At 39.9% G+C, this 21,726-nt stretch overlaps 2 protein-coding genes across 4 annotated transcripts; one reads left to right on the forward strand and one right to left on the reverse strand.

The window, feature by feature from the left end:
* Positions 1–122: 122 nt before the first annotated feature.
* On the forward strand, positions 123–4,154 carry timm9 (translocase of inner mitochondrial membrane 9 homolog). 3 transcript variants are annotated; one of them, XM_070879148.1, is made up of 4 exons: positions 123–231; positions 1,594–1,671; positions 1,791–1,886; positions 3,723–4,154. In XM_070879148.1, the coding sequence occupies exons 2-4, from the start codon at positions 1,633–1,635 to the stop codon at positions 3,858–3,860; spliced, it is 273 nt and encodes a 90-aa protein (XP_070735249.1). In that variant the 5' UTR covers positions 123–231; positions 1,594–1,632; the 3' UTR covers positions 3,861–4,154. The 3 variants fall into 3 exon arrangements, with proteins under 3 accessions (XP_070735249.1, XP_070735247.1, XP_070735248.1); XM_070879146.1 differs by lacking the exon at positions 123–231 and adding an exon at positions 239–464; XM_070879147.1 differs by lacking the exon at positions 123–231 and adding an exon at positions 239–329.
* On the reverse strand, positions 4,011–21,667 carry LOC139263296 (mitochondrial import receptor subunit TOM20 homolog). The gene is made up of 5 exons (XM_070879145.1): positions 21,479–21,667; positions 14,759–14,805; positions 9,760–9,841; positions 6,435–6,577; positions 4,011–4,223 (listed from the first exon to the last, which is right to left on the reverse strand). Exons 1-5 carry the CDS (start codon positions 21,603–21,605, stop codon positions 4,170–4,172), a joined length of 453 nt encoding a protein of 150 aa, XP_070735246.1. The 5' UTR covers positions 21,606–21,667; the 3' UTR covers positions 4,011–4,169.
* Between the last annotated feature and the right edge of the window lie 59 nt (positions 21,668–21,726).

Below are 21,726 nucleotides of genomic sequence, written 5' to 3' on the forward strand. Positions count from 1 at the left end.
CCAACACAAAGCAAAACTACCCCGTGATTCCTAGCTGGCGCTTTCGATCATCCGCTGGATATAGCTACATCTCTTTTGTTTAAAAAAGACATATGTATTAACCGAAAGCTGTTCCTCGAAGTTCTCTAATCGGCGATTAATGACTGTGCAGAGTTGGGTTATTTTATTTCGGTGATTGTGGTAATGAATGTGCGAGAGGGAGCTGAGACTTACGGCGGGAACTCGGCTCCGGTAAGTCAGCGATTTGGCAGCCAGTATCGGTTCGGGGAGGACCCGGCACACAGCGGTCATCCGCACCGCGGCTGGCGCCGACCGGCACTGAGCAGCAGGTCTGGAAGGAAAGGACCCGATGTGATTCCACTGACCGCAGCCCCGCTCAAGCTAGTTGTGGGGAGGACGAGGGGTAGCTTGGAGTGTGTCCCTTCCCGCGCCGTCTGCTGCACGGGCGAGCGTTCCCATTCAGGGTCAGTTTATGTTCCCAATAATCAAGCTCTTGCTCTGTGGTTAAAAGGCAGTGAAGGCCACGCGGGATGAGGAGCACTGCTTGTACCAAGGTTAAACACCAACATGAACTGGCTGGGCTGTACGGCCTGTTTCTATGGCATTCCTCATGCAGTAACGCAATTTAGCTCTTAATTTCTCAACCCAAGAAGAAATATACTCCAGATAGTTGTGGGAGTCACTAACTTTTTTTTAATATACGTTCCTGGGATGCTTACTGAAGGCGAGCATTTATTGCCCATCTCAATTGTCCTGGAGAAGGTGGTGGTGAGCTGCCTTCTTGAACCGCTGCAGTCCATGTGGTGAACATACTCCCACAGTGCTGTTAGGGAGGGATTCACAGGATCTTGACCCAACGATGATGACAGAACAGCGATATATTTCCAAGTCAGGCTGATGTGTGACTCAGCTGAGGCCATTTCCTGTGCTTCTGCCTTATCCCTTCTCTCTGCCTCTGCAACCCCCTCCCCCCCCAAAAAAAGTGATAAGGTCTCCCTTGTCCTCACCTTCCATCACAACAGTCTCCACATATGTTCGATCTGCCATTTCCACTACCTCTGTGATCCCACCACCAAAAACATCTTCCCCTCCTAAACATTCCAAAGGCACTGTTCCCTTCATTTGCACCCTGGTTCACTCTTCCAACACACAACCACCTTTCAGTCCCTGGCACCTTACAATGAAAGTGTGGGACATAAAACACCTGCTCCTCCTGTGAGACAGCAATTTACATGTACTTGATATACTGTATTTGCTGCTCATGGTGCAGTCTCCTCTACACAGTAAAACCATTAAAGATTTGCCTTGCTGATCACCTCCATTCTGTCCACAAATAATGGCCTGAGCATTCGGTCACCCTTAGCCTCTTTTGTTGAGCAAAGGGGCTCCAGTCTGTTCATTTTTTCCTGACTAGCCTCTCAGTTCTGGTATCATCCTTGTGAATCACCTTCTTCTATAACTTTTTTTTTTAAGAACATGGAGACCAGAACTGTGCACAGTACTACAAGTGTGGTCTAACTCGGGTTCTATACAAGTTTAAAGTAACTTCGCTTTTTAATTCTAATGTGTGTATATATACTGTTTTGTTGCCAGATACATTAACCCTTCCCAAGGCCTAAAAGCATAGTTGTAATGGCTGCACAAATATCAGAAACAGACCAGATAAAACAGGTAATATAAATTTACGGTTTGTTTAATATTGAAAGTTAGTAAACATCTTTGAGTGTGACTACAGAAGGCAACACGGGATTTAATACTATAACTATGTACCTTTTTTTTTCCACGTGCAGTTTAAAGAATTTCTGGGCACATACAACAAACTGACTGAGCACTGCTTTATGGACTGTGTAAAGGACTTCACAACCAGGGATGTGAAAACAGAAGAGGTATATTCTGTACTAATTGTATTTTTAACATAGTTTAAATCCACACAATCATTACTCAGTGACTTATATTCAACAATTATTGTGCTTTGTGAAAGCACAAACACATTTTCCTGGTTTTGATTTTAAAAATAACAAATTAAATGCTATCTAATATTCCCCACTTACCAAACACTGAAGGAGAGAAACTACATTTTTTTTTAGACTGAAATTCATTTAGGGTAATTCAATTGAAATGGATCAATTTTGTGAGCCTTAAAATGCCTCAAAATAATCTGTACATGTTCTACAATGAGGCTGCGGTATTTTGAATGTGAAATGGTAGTCAAAATGATGCATCGGAGGAATGCTTCTTTCTAAAACTTTTGACTACAGTTGGAGAATGCTTTTTTTCCTGAATTTTTATATTCAAAAGATCAGGAATGTTAGTGGTGAAATGGAACACACTTTCCCATTCTGTGCACAGTCATCAACCCTCAAAATTCAAGCATAACAGAAGCTCCTCCACACTGCTCCTTTGCCCTAACCTGAGAAACTATTTTTTTTCTTTTTTGGGGGTTGCAGAAAGGAGAATTGAAACTAGAAAGTCTAATGGTTAAATCATAGAAAATCAAGAGGAAATAAATGGTGCTATTCATACAACTGGGAGAAGGAAGCTCTTCATCTACTGGCCAGAACTTTCCTCCTTCAACTATCATGTCATTCATCTCATTGCTCTGTGGGATCATGGTTATGAAGGGGCCTGAGAGCCCACCATGAATGCGACATGTTTCACAAAATAAGTATATAAAATTGAGTACATTATTTATACCAATCACTGAAAATTGCATTTTAAATAGCGAATGTTCAAACTATTATAAAGTAGAGATAAATTTTACAGCCTTTGCGACTGCTGCCAACGACCAGAAGCTGTGCTGGTTTAAGTATTAATGTATAAATTTTTGGAATCTGGAATTCTAGGTTGGTTTAATAATATCACGGGTTGGTTTAAGTATTAATGTATAATAATTTTGCGGAAGGTTGTGGAGATTTTTGTTCGGACCACAAGCTCTGTGAAGAGAAAGCAGGAAATTAATTAAAATGGACGCTTGCTAAGTTTTGCTGGCAGAGGTTTTCTTTTCCTGACGCGGCTCTGTTCAGCAGTAGTGATGCTGCTGATCCGCTCGGTGTAAAGGCGGCGCTGTAGATTCCTATTCGAGTCTTGAGGCCTACACCGGGTGTTTACAAAGCCTTTTCACCAGTTCCTTGCACCCCATCGCCTCCTCCCCATTCCGGAATCTTTTCTCCGCCTTCCACCTCCATCACCCAACTGCAGGTCCCACCACCCGTAACGAGCCTTCTCTGTGCAGTTGGTCCCTATAGTATTTAATCGGCCTATTCTATTGCTGGGAGTGTTCTGTTTTTTTTTTTAAAAAACACCATTTTCAAACTGCATATGCACAACTATTTCAACTTAGTTGCCAGTGGCTACTGCCTAATTTTAATAGTTTCTTGATAGTCGCATGAATATCTCCATTTCTTCTTCCTCACCCAAACCTACTTTTCACATACTGACCTTTTTCACTAGCATTAGTGAACAACTGTGTGGGGAATGTTAAATTTCCTGATTTAAATTATCTACATGGGCACCTTGTTTAAATATATGGGACACTGTTCTGCAAACTGGCATGTACTAGTGTGAATATTTGTTGTGTATATTTTTGCGTATGTAAACACACACGCTACATGGGAAGGGGAATGCCAAGGTTTACTTTTACTCTGGGAAAGATGAAACTACCCTTTCATCTTTACCATTTTTGTTTCCAATATATTTTGTTTAAACATTTATTTCCAATGCAGGTAACCTGTTCAGAACACTGTCTACAGAAATATTTGAAGATGACTCAAAGGATATCAATGCGCTTTCAAGAATATCATATTCAACAAAATGAAGCTTTAGCAGCTAAAGCAGGACTTATTAGCCAACCTCGGATATAAAAATGGACCAATTGAGAGTCAGTGTAAAACACTGTTGCACTGGTAGAAGAATGGCCACATTTTTTTTTAATGTTCTAAATGCTGGTGCCTATTAAGATGCAACTGAAATGAACATTCTTATAATCAAGTGAAGGTAGATGGAAACAGGAATTCATTATGTCTGATGGACCAAGGCTTTTGTTTTATTTTGAAAGTGAATGGTACACTTTTGAATTAGTTTGTAAACTTAAGTCTACAGTAATCACTGAGGTTAGAGTTCACAATGATGATGGAATAAACTTTGTTGGAGCTGAAGACGGTGTAAATTTTTTATTCAACGTCATCTTCTACCAAATTCTGTGCATTCATACCTGCAAGAAAACGCTGATATGGGGGGAGGGGGGGGGGGTGGAAGAGAAATAAACATTAGAAAAAAGAAAATCAAGATTCATAGGTTGTACATGTACTCATTTCACTTTATACTTTCGATGAAATGTTAAGATATCCAGTTATATCATATTTAGAAAGTTATAAGCTCTTTATTTCAGTGCTTTTTGCTTTCAAAACAAAATTATTTAATTCAACATACTGCACCAACAGCACAGTAATAAGAACACTTACTTCAATCTTCCCACTATTTGCCAATGAAGTATCTTGGCACTTGTCATGATATTTCGTCAAATTTTGAAGTACCATCCACTTTAGAAAATAGTTGGATTAAAAACTACGTGACCAATTGCCTCGTTACCAGCAGACTTACTAATCAAATGTTATATAACTGATAGTCATGAAGAAATCTTTAGTCTGAAGAGTGGGCATCTTAAATACAGTCAATCTTGTTTGTTCATGCTAAAAAAATTTGCAAAAGGACATCGACAGGCTAAGTGAGTGGGCAAAAATTTGGCAGATGGAGTATAATGTTGGAAAGTGTGAGGTCATGCACTTTGGCAGAAAAAAATCAAAGAGCAAGTTATTATTTAAATGGAGAAAGATTGCAAAGTGCCGCAGTACAGCAGGACCTGGGGGTACTTGTGCATGAAACACGAAAGGATAGTTTGCAGGTACAGCAAGTGATCAGGAAGGCCAGTGGTATCTTGGCCTTTATTGCAAAGGGGATGGAGTATAAAAGCAGGGAAGTCTTACTACAGCTATACAAGGTATTGATTAGGCCACACCTGGAATACGGTGTGCAGTTTTGGTTTCCATATTTATGAAAGGATATTCTTGCTTTGGAGGCAGTTCAGAGAAGGTTCACTAGGTTGATTCCGGGGATGAGGGGGGTTGACTTCTGAGGAAAGGTTGAGTAGGTTGGGCCTCTTCATTGGAATTCAAAAGAATGAGATGTGATCTTATCGAGACGTATAAGATTATGAGGGTGCTTGACAGGGTAGATGCAGAGAGGATGTTTCCACTGACGGGGGGGGGGGGGGGGGGGGGGGGAGACGAACTAGAGGGCACAATCTTAGCATAAGGGGCCGCCCATTTAACAGAGAGACGAGGAGGAATTTCTTCTGAGGGTTGTAAATCTGTGGAATTCGCTGCCTCAGAGAGCTGTGGAAGCTGGGACATTGAATACATTTAAGACAGAAATAGACGGTTTCTTAAACGATAAGGGGTTATAGGGAGCAGGCAGGGAAGTGGAGCTGAGTCCATGATCAGATCAGCCATGATCTTATTGAATGGTGGAGCAGACTCGAGGGGCCATATGGCCTACTCCTGTTCCTATTTCTTATTTCCCATATTTTCTAGTATAATTCACAAATTTACATTGTCTTAAGGGTGGGTTATGGAAAAACACATTGTAAGTACGAGTTAAGAAGTACCAATTACTAATCCATTGTACTCCTTGGGTAATGAGAAATATATTTTCAAACAGATTTGGTACGATCTTTAAAGGGTTGCAACATGTTTTTTAAAGAAACAAATAAAATAAGTGACCTTGCATCTCCTTTAATGTTGTAAGCAGAATTCTGTATGTTTTAAAACAAAATTAGTACACAATTTTACTTGTGACTGCAATTGATTGCCCCGTAATTGGTTTCTAGAATCAATATGGGTAGCTATGTAATTCAAAATAACTTCTGTACAGACAACTTTGCATCACAGCGATTACTTAATTTGCAGTCTGTCATTGGAGATGAAACAGAGTATCTTCAGAAAAGAGTTTTTTGTCTTGACTAAAAGGTTTTGTATTGTAGGACCACTGGTAAATTAACCTAGACTATTTACAAAATTTACCAACTGGCAAATATTACAGTTCAATAAGATTTTTTGTTTTGTTAATTAGGTAAAACAGGTCTGGAACTTGGAGATTTGTGACAAAGAGCTACAGTTGCCAGGTTCTCCTACCAGCTAAATTGCAACTCGACCAGTGGCTCATTTTTTGTATTAAATAAAAACACAACACATTTATAAAAAATTTAATTATAGACTTGATAAGTGATCTTATTCCTCTGAAAATCTTCGCATTACTTTATGGCCAATGGCAGGGTAATTGGATTTGGAAATATAAAAAGGAAATACAATTTTTGGGGTACATGCAAGATATTGAAGGAAAAAAAGTGAACTTATGCATATATAAATGAATTGTCATACCTGTCTAACAGCAGGCAATCTTTGGATAAGCATTTGGAACACTGGGTGTGGTAGTGTTTGCTGGAGAACCTGTAATAATTGCTGGGGCTGACCACACACCGACACAGCATTACTTAAATGATCAACTCCTTTCTCATAGTCACCTGAAAATCAGAAAAGCAGTATTGTGGTTATGGACTAGTAACACAAAGGTTGAGAGTTCAAATACCACTGGCAAATTGTCAAACTAAATTCAATAATTCTGGTACTTTGTGGGCTGCTGGACTTCAACTGGTTCAATAATTAGCAACGGAAACTTTTCAGGATATTAAAGGGAACAGATAGGGTAGATAGAAACTATTTCCACTGGTTGGGGATTCTACGTCTAGGGGAGCATAGTCTTAAAAATTAGAGAGTCAGACCTTTCAGGGGTGAAATTAGGAAACACTTCTACACACAAATGGTGGTAGAAGTTTGGAACTCTCTTTCGCAAACGGCAATTGATGATAGATCAATTGTTAATTTTAAATCGGAGACTGACAGCTTTTTTTGTTAATCAGCGGCATTATGGAATATGAGCCAAAGGCAGGTATATGGAGTTAAATCGCAAATCAGCCATGATCTCAATGAATGGCAGAACAGGCTTAGGGGGCTGACTGGCCTACTCCTGTTCCTATCTGGTCTGGCCTATATACGATTCCAGTCCCACACCATGGATTACTCTTAATACCCTCAAGTCAGAAAAAATAGTCACTGCAAAACTACTGCAGTGGTTGAAGGAGAAGGCCCATCCATCATCACCACACAAGGGCAACTGGAGGTGGGCAATAAATGTAGCCTTGCCAGCATAACTCACGCCTTGAGAATACATTTTTAAAATCAGGATATATTTCAGTAATTCATTTGGGTTAGTACAAAAAAAAAACTTTATTTTGCCTTCTATCATTTCATCCCTGAAGACACTGCCTCACATCCTCAGCAACTCATCCTTCTGGTGCAAGCCTCACCTTGGGTATTGGAAGTATTGAACCATGTGAGCTTTCAAAGCTGAATCAGATCCTGCTCCGATCTCAACAGTTTCAGCAGGGATTACAAGAGCAGGAACTCCCAGTCTCTAACTGCTCCTTAGCTCAAATTCAATATGGTTTCAAAAATGAGTGATGAAACCTTGCACATTCTTTGTCTGCACTGTTCAACACACGAGGCACTGTATTTAGCTACCAATCTTCAGATTTGTTTTATGTTTACAATGGCCTTAATTTATATGGAAACTACAAATGTTGATAAGCATAGAAACAAATGGTTAGTCAAAAATATGACACCCAGCACCTCATACTTGTTACAAGTTGTCTTCTTGTAACAAGCAGAAAATTATAATGGAACTGCTAGGAGCCATATCAGTCGCAACTGTAAAGCTGATTGGCTGCAATTATTCTAAATTCAAGCTATATATTACTAGATTATCTGCTCCAGCATTGCTCACAAGCACTGGCCAGGTGTGGAGCCCAAGGTTTTGGAGTAGATCGCCAGGAAACCTTAATTAAAAATTTCTGACTGCATGAGCTCACTCAACCAGAGGGTTGGCACTTCGTTGGACACGGAGTTGGTTGACTGCAGGGGAAGGCGGTCATTTCTTTTAAAAAAACAGCTTCTGGGCCTTCCACATGGGCACTGCATTGCATTCGGCAGTTCTTTTCAACACACGAAGTACATGTGTCTCAATCAGGTACTGGAGTCAGCTGGATATGATTAAAATAATTGCCTTAATCAGCCACACAGATAGTTTAATTGAGTCCAGACCAGCACTGCCAGCTAGAATACCAAATAAACAAATAATCACAGTCAGATAGTAAAACATTTTCCCAGCAAACCAAAAGAAACAGAAATAAAGCGTGCAAACCATATTATTGCCACTTAGACGAAGCAGCATTTTTTCTTGTAATTTGAAACCTACACATACTAGTACAACTCTCAGCATTGCGTTCAGTGTATCAGAGGATATAGTAAAGTATGATACATATAGGAAGTGTCCACTATAGACATATTACAGATATGTATACATTTTCTGAACAAATTGAGTAAGATAAACAGTGATGTTGCAGTTTATCTTTGGTGGAATGGTTTAATTTTTAAAAAGGGAATATTTGCTTCACATTATTTGGGCTTTATGCAACACGAGGTCCATCCCTGTGTAGGGTGAAGCTAGGTATTCAAGGATCCATTGGACCTTCTGCAAAGTTGTTAACACTTTGAGAATGTGGACACTCACCTGCACTCAAACACTGAAAATGTATTGACATGTCATTACATTCCGCAGGTGTGTAAGCATGTATGTGCAGAGTTGTCCTTTGGTAGAAGGATTGTAATTTATAAACTATCTTGCCAACTGTAAACCCTGCTCAACAGCCATCGACCGGTTACAGACTAGTAGTACAGTAATAAGACAAGCAAAAGAAAAAAAGATATAGAATAGTAATGGGAGCACGTCACTCCATGTGGATCTTCCACAATTCAGAAACAATTTTGTTGCGCTGTACCTGCTTGAATCCTTTTATTCAGTAACATGAAAACAAAACAGTTGAAATGTATTTCTTCATGACATTCTGTCATTACCTGCTACTCAGTGTGATAAGTTTCACAGTACATCCAGTGACATAAACCCAGAGTGGAAGTCCTAAATATTGGGTCGACAGAAGATTGGACGGAGAGCGAGAAGACACTTACCAGAACTGAAGCAATGTGGTGGTGGCAGCCAAGTTGTGTAGCAGGAACGGGTTAGAGACCAACAGAAGATGGGGAGCAGTGCACAGGTTGAAGATGACACATTTGAACAGTGGATTGCTTGGAGGGATCTCACATACAGTTATCGGGAACAGGAGCCACACAAGTTGCAGCAGAGACTGGGGAGAGATGAGAGACAGGACAGCCCAGAATTCAGCTAAAGGAGCTGGGAACCCAGACAGATTTTTAAAGAAGACCAAAATAGTCCTGTGGCAAACCACCAGTGGTGAAGGCTCCAATTCATCCAAGTCCTGATTTTTACTAAGCCCCGATTTGTACAGCAATTAGGGTGTCACATAACGTTAGATGAAAAGCAAATCGCAGCAGAACACTTAATTACACTACCAATCATTATCACAGCACCACCTACAGACATAAATGTTGCTGCATCCAAATGTTAACACTTAAAATAGATTTTACCAATGCAGGTGGAGGAAGGAGGCACTGAAAAGAACGCAGAGAGCACACAATTTAGGACACATTTACCTTACCACTTTGGTGTCAGTGCAAAATCTGGTCTGGCTGTCAAAGAAATATGTAATGAGCAATAACATCCAACATTTACCTCTTGCCAGCAATTCTTCTCCCAACTGGACCTCTTCGAGAAAAAACTTCTGTACTGCTTCAACATCCTTCAGATCAGGTAACTGAATTTATAACAAGGCAATGAGAAACATGTGTCACAACAGTCTTCAATTCGAACATTTTCTTTGAACCCAAAATGGGGATCATAGTTATATAAATCTACAATCTATATTTTACTGTGATAATTATTCATGAATATAACGTGATCATTTTGTACCAATTTTCTTTTTTATAGCTTGACCCTGCAATATAATCTATTATCTGCATCAGTGGTTCCTAACCTTTTTGCTTTGGAGGCCCCCATCCCGTGTTATAAAAATTCCATGGACCCCCTGTAACACAACACAAGTATTTTTTCTGTATAAAAGTTCTCAGTGCTGCTCCCACTCACCATGTTACCGCTGCTGCTACTCCTGCACTGGGGAAAATACTGGTCCCCCACACCTATCCCACTCCCTCTTTCCCTCCACATGAGCCCGGATCACATGACCCCTCCCATCTCTTTCTTACCCCTGACTCCCTCACCGACTGTTCCCTGCATATCAGCCGGTCTGGTTTTCTTCTTCATTGTCTGTCAAACAGTCTTTTCCCCCCCATCTCCAATACTTTCATAACTAATAAACAAAAGTGTACAATCAAAATGCAAAAAAAAAAAAATTCGGTTCAGGCCCGTATGATTTTTCTCCCAAATTGCTCGCAACAATGTCCAGATTAATGTTTCATTCCTAGCCACTCCAGGGCAATCCTGGAAGGTTGAAATCCTAGCTGGAGGCCAACATTAGGTGTGAACAATCAGGTGTGGCTGTTATGCCCTCCTTGGTAGAGTAAGACTGCGAACACTCAAGGTATAGGCTCGCAGATGAAGAATGAATGAGGTTAGGCGCCAAAGAGCAGCCAGCACCCTTGTAACTATACTGCCGTGAGAGTCAACACTCTTGCTAAAATCTATTGGCTAACCGGAAGTTTCCGATATTGTGCAGAATAAGTTCAGAGTGGACTCGGACACTTTTTTCGAGTCTTATATGTCGAATCAGTTGGACAGATAGGTGGTTTCGGCAGTGCTATGTCGGATGTACTGCAACTGTTCGATCAGCAGGCCAGTCAACCCATATACACAGCGGGATCTGGCGAGATGAGAGTGGAGAACCGAGAGCTCGAGCCGGGGGATCTGCACTCAGCGATGCCATCTCTCTCCTTTCTCAGCGAGTGGGGTCTGCCGCCGTCAGTACAAACATTCGGAGGGGTAAAACAGAGGTCCACGATGGGGCCGGAATTGCCAGTTTGCTCAGCTCGTTCGCAACTTCATGCGACGATGTATTTTTCTTTTAATATATCGCAGAGGTTATTTATGATTGATCCCCTGAAATCCTCTTATGGACCCCTAGGGGGCAATGGACCCCAGGTTGAGAAGCTCTGATCTACATATCACTATATTGCAGTGACAGCTTGCTAAACCCTACTACTGATTTGACTACATGAATGGCACCCCTGCTCTTCTTCAAAATAGTGCCATTGAATCTTTTACATCCACCTGTGTTTAACGTCTCATCCAAAAGACGGCATCTCTGACAGTACAGCCCTCCCTCAGTACTGCACTAGAGTGTCAGCCTGGGTTTTTGTGCTCAAGTCTCTGGAGTGGGACTTGAACCCACATCCTTTTGACAGAGGAGAGAATGCTACCAATTGTGCCATAGCTGCTAATCAGAGAAATACATCTGAACCCAAACTCTTTGCTTCCTATTAATTAACTTTCCCTCCATGCTACCATACTTCCTTATAACGATATGCTTGAATATTTTAATAGGTCTCCTGTGAGACATTTTGTCAAACACATTCTGTAAATTAAAAAAAATAGGAGGAGTAGGCCATACAGCCCCTCAAGCCTACTCCACCATTCAATAAGATCATGGCTGATCTTTGACCTCAACTCCACTTTCCTGCCCGATCCCCATATCCCTTCATTCTCTTAGTGCCCAAAAATCTATCAACCTCTGTCTTGAATATACTCAACAACTGAGTAACACAGCCCTCTGGGGTAGAGAATTGCAAAGATTCACAACCCTCAGTGAAGAAATTTCTCATCTTCGTCCTAAATGGCTGACCCCGTATTCTGAGACTATGACCCCTGGTTCTAGACTCCTCAGCCAGGGTAAACACTGTCTCAGCAGCTATCCTGTCAAGCCCTCTCAGAATCTTATACGTTTCAATGAGATCACCTCCCATTCTTCTAAACTCCAGAGAGTACAGGCCGAATCTACTCAATCACTCCTCAGAGGACAACCCATTCATCCAAGGAATCAATCTAATCTATACACTAATGCATTGTCTTTATCTAATCAATAATTTACTTCAGAAAACTATATTTGTCAAATTTGACTTGCCTTCAGAGTTGGTACATTGGCTGCCATGCAGTCCCCCAGCACAACTGCATATCTAAGGAGCATTGCAAAATTGTGGTCAGAGCCTCTGTATATCTCCTCTGTCTTCCTTCAACAGCCTAGGATGCATGCCATCAGGGACCAGTGACTTATGAACTTATATTTTTCAGAACCAATTCCTTTTTTCTAGTTATCTTCAATTATTATTCCACATTTTTCTCTAGTACATCAATATTTTCACTTCCACAATCATTTTTGAATCATTTATGTAAAATATTAATTTAATGTCTACAGCATGCCTTCATCATCCACGGTCAGCCTTTCCCCTTTATCCCCAAGTAGTCCTACTCACTTAAACCATTCTTTTGCTATTAATATGCTTATAAAAGTCCTTACTATTTGCTTTTATATTATCTGCTAGCCTTTTCTCATATTCCCTTTTAGCCATTCAAATCCTGCTTTTCACCTCCCACTGCACTACATTCCTCATAGTTTTCTTTAGTAGTTACCCCTGATTTTATTATGTACCTCCTTTGTAGTTAGCTTGGTTTAACCTCTCTATTTATCCACAAAGCTTAATTTTTTGATGTACCTCCTTTTCACCTTATAGAAATGTAATTATTTTCTACTCTATCCATTTCATATTTGAAGATTTCCCACTGATGATTGGTTGTCCTGTTTACTAACTTTTCTACCCGGTTAATTTGAATCAGATCTCTTCTTATTGCACTGAATTTTGCCTTTTCCCAGTCCAGCACCCCTATCTTTGACTTTTCATTATCATTTTCTATTCTTACATTGAACCCAACTATATTTTGTTGTCACAGTTTTGCAATTGTTTTCCTACTTTCACATCAATTTTTTTGCTTCAATTAATTTCCCAGAACAAAACCAATGATTCTTTCATTGTTGGTTTAAAAAATACTGATCTAGAAAGCAGTCTAGGATGCACTCTATCTTCGTATAGTTCAAGTTCCCGAATATTATTGCACTGATGTTCTTGCATATCTCTGAATGATCTACAAATCTGATCTCCTCTGTCATCTTCAACATTTGGTCCCTTATAATGTATGAGATTTGTATCATTTTCCTTCTTGTTCTTAGCTCTATTAATATGGATTTTGTCTCAACAGTCCCCAGAACATCCTTACATTCTAGTGCTATGATAGAATGCTTTAATACTACCACTCATAGAAACATAGAAAATAGTTGCAGGAGTAGGCCATTCGACCCTTCAAGCCTGCACCACCATTCAATAAGATCATGGCTGATCATGCAACTTCAGTACCCCCATTCCTGCTTTCTCTCTATACTCCTTGATCTCTTTAGCCGTAAGGGCCACATCTAACTCCCTTTTGAATATATCTAACGAACTGGCCTCAACAACTTTCTGTGGTGGAGAATTCCTCTCTATCACTGCTGAAGATGTTAGAAAAAGGAATATCAAGTCTTGTCCAAACCAAAGACATGTCTATGTTATAGGTACTGTAACAGTGTTATGCAAAATGGTAGTACTCATTGCCTATGTTCTGTTGGAAGTACACTGCAGTTACCACAACTAAGCTATTGGGCTTTTATTTTGATTCATTTTATTAAGAACAAAGCGTATAAGGATGAGAAATGGTCAGTTAGTATATCTCAGCTCCCTACAATTTAGGTTACCATACAGATGATCTTTGTCTCCAACCCTGGCAATAGCCTATTTACTACAGAATCAGGAATCTGTCCATTTGTTTTATGATTGCTTCAAATTAATCAAAAGTTAACTTCTGAACATAAAATAGTTGCTAATTTTAGTAAGGGTAATAATTTTGAAAACTTGGATCACATTTCTCCTCTTTCATTTATTCCAATGAGAGCAGATTTAGCACCATTGGACTTTCTTCAATTTTATCAATTTAAGATCCAGTTCCAAATTTATCCTTTTGAATAACGCAATCCTATGAAAGATCTTAACTGATAGATTTTGGAAAGTATTATTCTTAGGATGTGTGCACTCCAGTAGTTTGTTTGCCTTGGCAATTGCTGTCATCCACTATGCCAATACAATTTTTTTTTTTTATAGATTTTTTCACGCAGTTTTAAAAGCATAAGAAATAGGAGCAGGAGTAGGCCATTCGGCCCATCGAGCCTGCTCCACCATTCAATAAGATCATGGCTGATCGTCTACCTCAACTGCCTTTCCTTCTTTCCTGAAGACACTGACATATTGGATTGTTCATAGTCACCAGCAGTCCTCCAGTACTTCAGGCAGTTGCTCATTCTTCATGCATCAATGTAGACAAAGAGCGTCAGCTTGCTATTAAAATATGGACTGCACCACAGTTCAGCCATAGCTTGCCCTCACTCATGTACTTTCCAGCCGGCATCACTGGATAATGATGAGAACCAAGAACTATGGTAGATTCCCCCCAACCCCCACACCTTTTCTAACCCAAGACACTGAAGCTAATTTCAGCAGGTTCTGACTGTCTTTCGGTGAGATCAGGTAATTCAGCAGAGACCAGGGATTGAACCTTGAAAAATTGCTCGCTTCCCCCACAACACTCAAGGATTTCTAGAAGTATAATGGTGCACATCACTATGAGCATTAGATCTTACCTTGCTAATACAATCATTTCCTTTATCTTGTTGCTGTTTTCTTCTTCCTATACATTTTTAGAGTCAGAATAGCCACTTAAAATCATGGAAATAAACAATGTAAAATTTAATCTGCTTTCTGAATTTAGAAACAGTATATAGATAGTTAAGAGCAAGTTAAAGGCACTTACTTATCAAGCCACTGGAGAGCCAGGGATGTTAGTTATATTTATCTTTATATTCATTCAATAGAATTTTAATATATCAACGATGATCCTCTGCATTGGTGAACTTGTCAATTACAGCATCTCTACCTCATTTTACGTCCTTTGAAACACAAGAAGCTCAAACCGATTCTTTCCCCATGTAATAAATTTTAAACCTTGTGCTATTTTCTTAATATTGTAAAACTCTTGTCAAGGAATAATTGTAGCATAGCCAGCAAGACAATACTTAATTTATCTCTGTAAAGAAAGATAGTTCTCATCCGAACATCTTTGTTTTTCATAATTGGAAAGAAAATTTGTTGCTTTTTTGCCTCAGCAGTGGTTCAAAACGACTTAAGTTTTGTTCAAATGTTCATTAAAATGTAACTAAGTGGTTGGCTAAAAGCACAATGTTTCATTGTGGTACAAATGGTGATTAAATTATTTGCAATTTGCCCTTAAACAAACATACATTATTCTGATGCCAGTTGGAGGCTGTAATGTTTCATTTCATATTGTAATCAGAGCTAAAAGTGTATGTTTCGTTACATCAGACTAGTATTCATTCAATATGCAACCAAGTGAAAAGTTATCTCAGTTAGATGTCAAATAAATCTTATAGAAAGAAACTCAAATAAGTCTAGCACCACTTTAGCTTTTGTAGTCTTCGATGATCTGAAATTTATAATTACTAATTTACTATTGTTTTGACATATAATTTAGTCTTAAAAAGTTAAACTGACTTTTTAGAAATAATCACTTGCACATGTGTACATGCAACATAGTGCACCAAAAATATACAAAGTAGAGATAATACTCCTCCTTTTCCTTCCATTAAAATAAACTAAATCCAGATCTCAATGTCAGATAAATTCATACAACTTCCTCTGACCTAGCGATTGAAAACGAACTAAACCTATTTTAGTGCCCCTCGTACCCTAGAACTGACAATAATCCACAAAATAACAATGATTGTGGAATGTTACAATTAAATGTCTGTTCTGTGACAAAATTTTGGCCCTGCCACAAACCATAATTGATTTACTTTAAAGAGTCAATAAACATCAGCATACCACCAAGTGCTCATTCTCAATGTACAGTTTATAATGTGGGCTTGATAGCTTTTAAACTGAATTCTGCAGCTGAACAATTAAAAGTTATTAAAATTCTAACAACTGTGTTGTCTCCAATTAAAACTTCAATGTTGATATAACCCAGTTATACCATATGTTGCTTTGTGACAATAGTAGGTTGCACATTCTCATCCACAACTGCCAACCTTGAGCAGGCTGGGAGGGGAAGCGGAAGAAGTAAAAGTTGGCACGTCACTCTCTGACTGTCAGATCAAACAATCTGAAATTAGTATCAAGCGAATCTTAGAAGTAAAGCAACCTTTTCTCCTTCTCAACTAGGGAACACAGCATAGGGGAAGAGAGAACAGCTTAAAAGTAGAGAAGTGTGACAGGACAGGAATGTTACTTTTATTTATAAAAAATAATTCAAAAATGTTAAGAGTTGAACATTGAATATACTACTCAAATATTGTTTTGATGTGCCTTCCATCACTTAACAGAGCTGCCGTACTGGTATCGTGTGTATAGATCATTCAGTGATATATAATCAGAGTAGTTATGTTATGATTCAATCTGAAGTTTAACACTACTATAATAATGTTAATCAAAAGTCAACTTTTACAAACTACAGCTACATCTGAAACAAAGGTAATTCTACCAAATCATCTTGTGGAATTTGTTCCTCTTTATTTTAGTCTTGTAACCATGTGACCACTACGGTTACCAATTTCAGCCATTCTCACCCAAATATTTGATTGTTTAATGATCTCATTAGAGAACACTAAAAGTGAGAGAATCAAAACATACTTAATGAGTAACTAATCCAAAACTCAGATTCAAATTTGATATGCATCACCCTGGTAGCAGATTGCTTATTAGTTGGGTGCAGAGTCCTATGCGCTATATAAAAAAAATCACTATCACAAGCTTTATTGATTATGTCGAGATTTTGGATGCCTCCTTTCTGAACGAGGACATTTTAACATCAAGGCAGAGCAGACTAATTATGTGAAATTTAAGGTGATTTCTTGAGTGAATTTGGGCACACGAGGCCCTCAAAAACCTTGGTTCAACTTTTCTTCATGAATGAAAATAATAGATGGAGACAAAACATGTTGGTATATAGAATTCAGGAGATAGACATGTCCTCCCTCCTTCACCTGGGTGTGGAGAGTGCCGTTAGAAATAAAAGCAATAAGCTCTATACAGCTCAGCCTAAGCATAGTGAAAAGCAGACTGGCGCAATCTTGAAAATAGTTTACTCTTAATGTAGGGAGGATATCCCCGAATCTGAACATTCCCATCAGGAGGCTAAAAACTGTATCACAGTGACATCTCCCAATTAAAGGCTACTAAAGTAATCATGTGTTAGGTGTTTATGAAGTATTTTGCCAGTCACCTAGTACCCAATGTGCTATTAAGCCATACAAACTAGAATTGCCCCAGGGTCGATCCTTAGTTCCTGCTGAGTTAGGTTATTCCAACCAGGAATCTAGAGTACTAGGATTCCAACTAGAAAGTATGTGTTCTGCCTCACCACCAACTTTCTCAATCCCTCCACCAATTCTGTGTTGTCATACTGTTTATCCCAAAATCCAGTCCAGGATGAACCACAACTTTCCTTTAATTAAACATTGGGAAGACTGAAGCCAATGGCCCTAAAATTCCGGTCGGAGGCCTCCTTTGGACAAATGCCTCCGACCTGAAATTTTTTTGCCAAAGTACCTGGTGGTCCCGGAGGCGCCTTGGATCCCGGTCCAAGGTCTTCTTTTCCGGCGCATCACAGCGCTCCCCCATCTTCGAGGTACAGATGGAGAAGCTGGAGTCACATGGGCCTGGACAACCAATAACGGCACAGTATTCTCATTGATAGTAATGGGAACTCCAATCTTACGAGTTCCCATTACTATCAATGAGAATAAACCCCTAAAACACCCAAACACACATAAGAAATAAAAAAAACACCTCACATATTTAAAATAAATTGAAATTAAAGTTAAATGTTTTAGAAAAAATATATATATATATTTTTTTTAATATGTTTTAGAACATAAGAAATAGGAGCAGGAGTAGACCACCTGGCCCCTAGAGCCATTTAATAAGATCATAGCTGATCTGATCATGGATTCAGCTCCATTTCCCTGCCCGCTCCCCATAACCCTTTATTCCCTTATCGCTCAAAAATCTCTATCTCGACTTAAATATATTCAATGACCTCACCTCCACAGCTCTCTGGGGCAGAGAATTCCATAGTTTTACAACCCTCAGAGAAGAAATTCCTCCTCATCTCAGTTTTAAATAGGCGGCCCCTTATTCTGAGTCTATGTCCCCTAGTTTTGATGAGTAGAAATATCCTCTCTGCATTGACCTTGTCTAGTCCCCTCATTATCTTATCTATTTCGATAAGATCACCTCTCATTCTTCTGAACTCCAACGAGTATAGGCCCAACTACTCAACCTATCTTCATTAGTCAACCCCCTCATCTCCGGAATCAACCTAGTCAACCTTCTCTGAACAGCCTCCAATGCAAGTATATCCTTCCTTAAATACGGAGACCAAAACTGTACGCAGTACTCCAAGTGTGGCCTCATCAATACCCTGTGCAGTTGTAGCAGGACTTCTCTGCTTTTATATTCTATCCCCCTTGCAATAAAGGCCAACATTCCATTTTCATTCCTGATTACTTGCTGTACCTGCATACTCACTTTTTGTGTTACATGCACAAGGACCCCAGGTCCCTCTGTACTGCAGCACTTTGCAATTTTTCTCCATTTAAATTATAATTTGCTTTTCTATTTTTTCTGCCAAAGTGGATAACCTCACATTTTCCCACATTATACTCCACCTGCCAAATTTTAGCCCACTCACTTAGCCTGTCTATATTCCTTTGCAGATTTTGTGTGTCCTCCTCACAATTTGCTTTCCCACCCATCTTTGTATTATCAGCAAACTTGGCAACATTACACTCAGTCCCTTTATCCAAATAGTTGAGACCCCAGCAACGATCCCTGCAGCACCCCACTACCTACTGTTAGCCAACCAGAAAATGACCCATTTAGGGTTTAAAATAAACTTACCTTAATGGACAGGGTTTTTACTGTAAAAATGTGTTTAAATTTAATTTAACTTGTGTGTTTTTAAAGTCTTACACTGGTAAAAGTAGGCTATGCGCTGGTAAAAGTTTCAAGGACATTCGCTGGGCAAGAGATGGGCAAATCTCGTGTGAATGTCCTTGCTGCAGGGATGCATTTGATCTGTCAAGAGATGTCTTGACAGATTGGAAAAGCAGGTTTTTGGCACATGCGCATTGAGCACTGAAAACAGGCTTTTGCGAGGCCTTGCATTCCGTACGGACTCGTCCAGGCCAGGATTTCATGCCCATTGTCTCGGCCCACGCTACAAACTCCATGCCCTCGCCACTTATTCCATCCCCCACCCTGCCCAATGTCTCACAATAAATCACATTGTTTGCAACCTTGATATCCAATTTGGTCTATTTCCACCTCCATAACATTGCAAATCTCCACCCCTGCTCATCTGCTGCTGAAACCCTCATCCCCGCTTTTGTTACCTCAAGACTCAACTATTTTAACGCTCTTTTGGCCGGCCTCCCATCTTCCACCCTCCATAAACAAACTCATCCAAAACTTTGCTGCCCATATCTTAACCCACTCACCAATCAGCCTTGTTCACCTGCATTGACTACCAGTCCACCGACACCTTGATTTTAAAATTCTCATCCTCATGTCCAACCCCTCCATGACTTCGCCCTTCCCTATCTCTAACCTTCTCCAGCCCTACAACCCTCTAAAAATTCTACGTTCCTCCAACCTAGCCTTGTGCTTCCCCCATTCCCTTTGCCCCACCACTGGTAGCCAGGCATTTAGCCATCTGGGCCCTAGGCTCTGGAATCTGACCAAGCTTTGAGTCACCTAATAGCTCCTTATTTGGCTCTGTGTTTTTTTGTCTGATTGCATGCTCGGGGCATTTTCCTACATTAAATGTATGTTGTTCAGTATATGGTGGGGTATGCAGCTTGGGATTAACTGTGATGCCTCCCACTCACATAGCCCCATAACATTCACTGGTACTAAAGGACTTCCAATACACACAGAACACACCCTGAATGAATTGTTGCATTCAAATGAAGAAATAAAAGGAGATATTGAGAAAAATGTGGGAAAGAATACATGAGGCAAAAATAATCCTACTTTAAGGGTTGTGCTCCTTAGAGCAGAGAAGACTAAGAGGAGATTTGATGGAGGTGTTTAAAATCATGAAAGGTTTAGGTAGAGTAAATAAAGAGAAACTGTTTCCAATGGCTGAAGGGTCGATAATCAGAGGACACAGATTTAAGGTGATTGGCAAAAGAACCAGAGGTGACACAAGGAAATATTTTACCCAAGTGGTTACGTTTGGGATGCACTACCCCAATAGGGTGGTGGATACAGTCAATAATAGCATTCAAATGGGAGTTGGATAAATACCTGAAGGAGAAAAAATTGCAAGGCTATGAGGAAAGAGCAGGAAGTGGGACTCACAGGATTGCTTTTCAAAACAGCCGGCTCAGACTCAATGGGTGAAATGGCCTCCTTCTGTGCTGTACTATTCTATGATTTAACTGTATAACTTATCATAAACAATCATTTAAAACACAAAATATTCTCAGTAAATAGAAAATATTATTAATCACGTTAAAAGGTTTAGCCAAAACTATTTATTCATTATGGAACACAGGAGGGCACCTATAGCAAACCACAAACATTTTTCAGATTAGCTGGCTTTTGGAATCTGCATTCTACAGCGGCTTACTGGAATTGTCTGTTTTATGGAATGAGATACAGTCAGTTGAATTTAATTCACTTATGAGTGTACACCACTCTGCACCACTGAGTTAGCTCCAGAGTTTTTATTTGAACTTACAGCTACCTCCAACTTATCCAAATTCTATAAAGTGTTATCGCATCAGTAGTCACTTCATGTACTTGGATGAAATTTTTGTGGCAGATTATCTGTTTTCATGAAGCTGCACTGGTTTCTGTGCTGGGTGACCCCCTTCCAATACACTCAGGCACCACAGTCATTCTACATTTTACACATCCTTACTTTAACATACTTTTCCAACCAGCCGAAACTCACGTTATAAAGCAGATTGTGCTGCAAGGAAGATGCTTTAATTCCAGTTTTGACTCACACACCGCGTTCTTTAGAGCCTGCAATTTAGCAGCTTCATCGATGCTGGAAAATCAAGTTTGTGGGAACGATGGTGAGACCCCCGCCCGAGGGGTGTCTATTATCAACAATAAATTACATTTACTCCTATAACCAAGCATGTCTCAGCAGCCGCCATTGTAAATGCAATGGTGTTGGGTGTTGTTAACAGGATACAAACCACCTTCACTTATACAAACATCCACTTGCCGCTGGGAACTGATGGGCGGGGCCCGGCGGCAACACTTACTTTCGCGCAACTTTACTCTGAAATCGGGGGCGCTTCTTCTCTTTCTGTCAAAATATATACAATAACCGATGAAGGCCGCTCCAAAGACTCCGGCCACGATGGCCCCCGTCTTACCAACCAGCAGCATTCCAGCACGGATTGAGCTCGAGCTCCAGCTCCAGGCGGTTTCCCGCAACCCACCCGGAAGTGTAACCGGGTCCTCTCACCTCTCACCTACTGGTAACAAGTGTGTGACGGTTGGAGAGTCC

The sequence above is a fragment of the Pristiophorus japonicus genome, chromosome 4 (assembly GCF_044704955.1).
Source record: "Pristiophorus japonicus isolate sPriJap1 chromosome 4, sPriJap1.hap1, whole genome shotgun sequence".
Taxonomy (NCBI): domain Eukaryota; kingdom Metazoa; phylum Chordata; class Chondrichthyes; family Pristiophoridae; genus Pristiophorus; species Pristiophorus japonicus.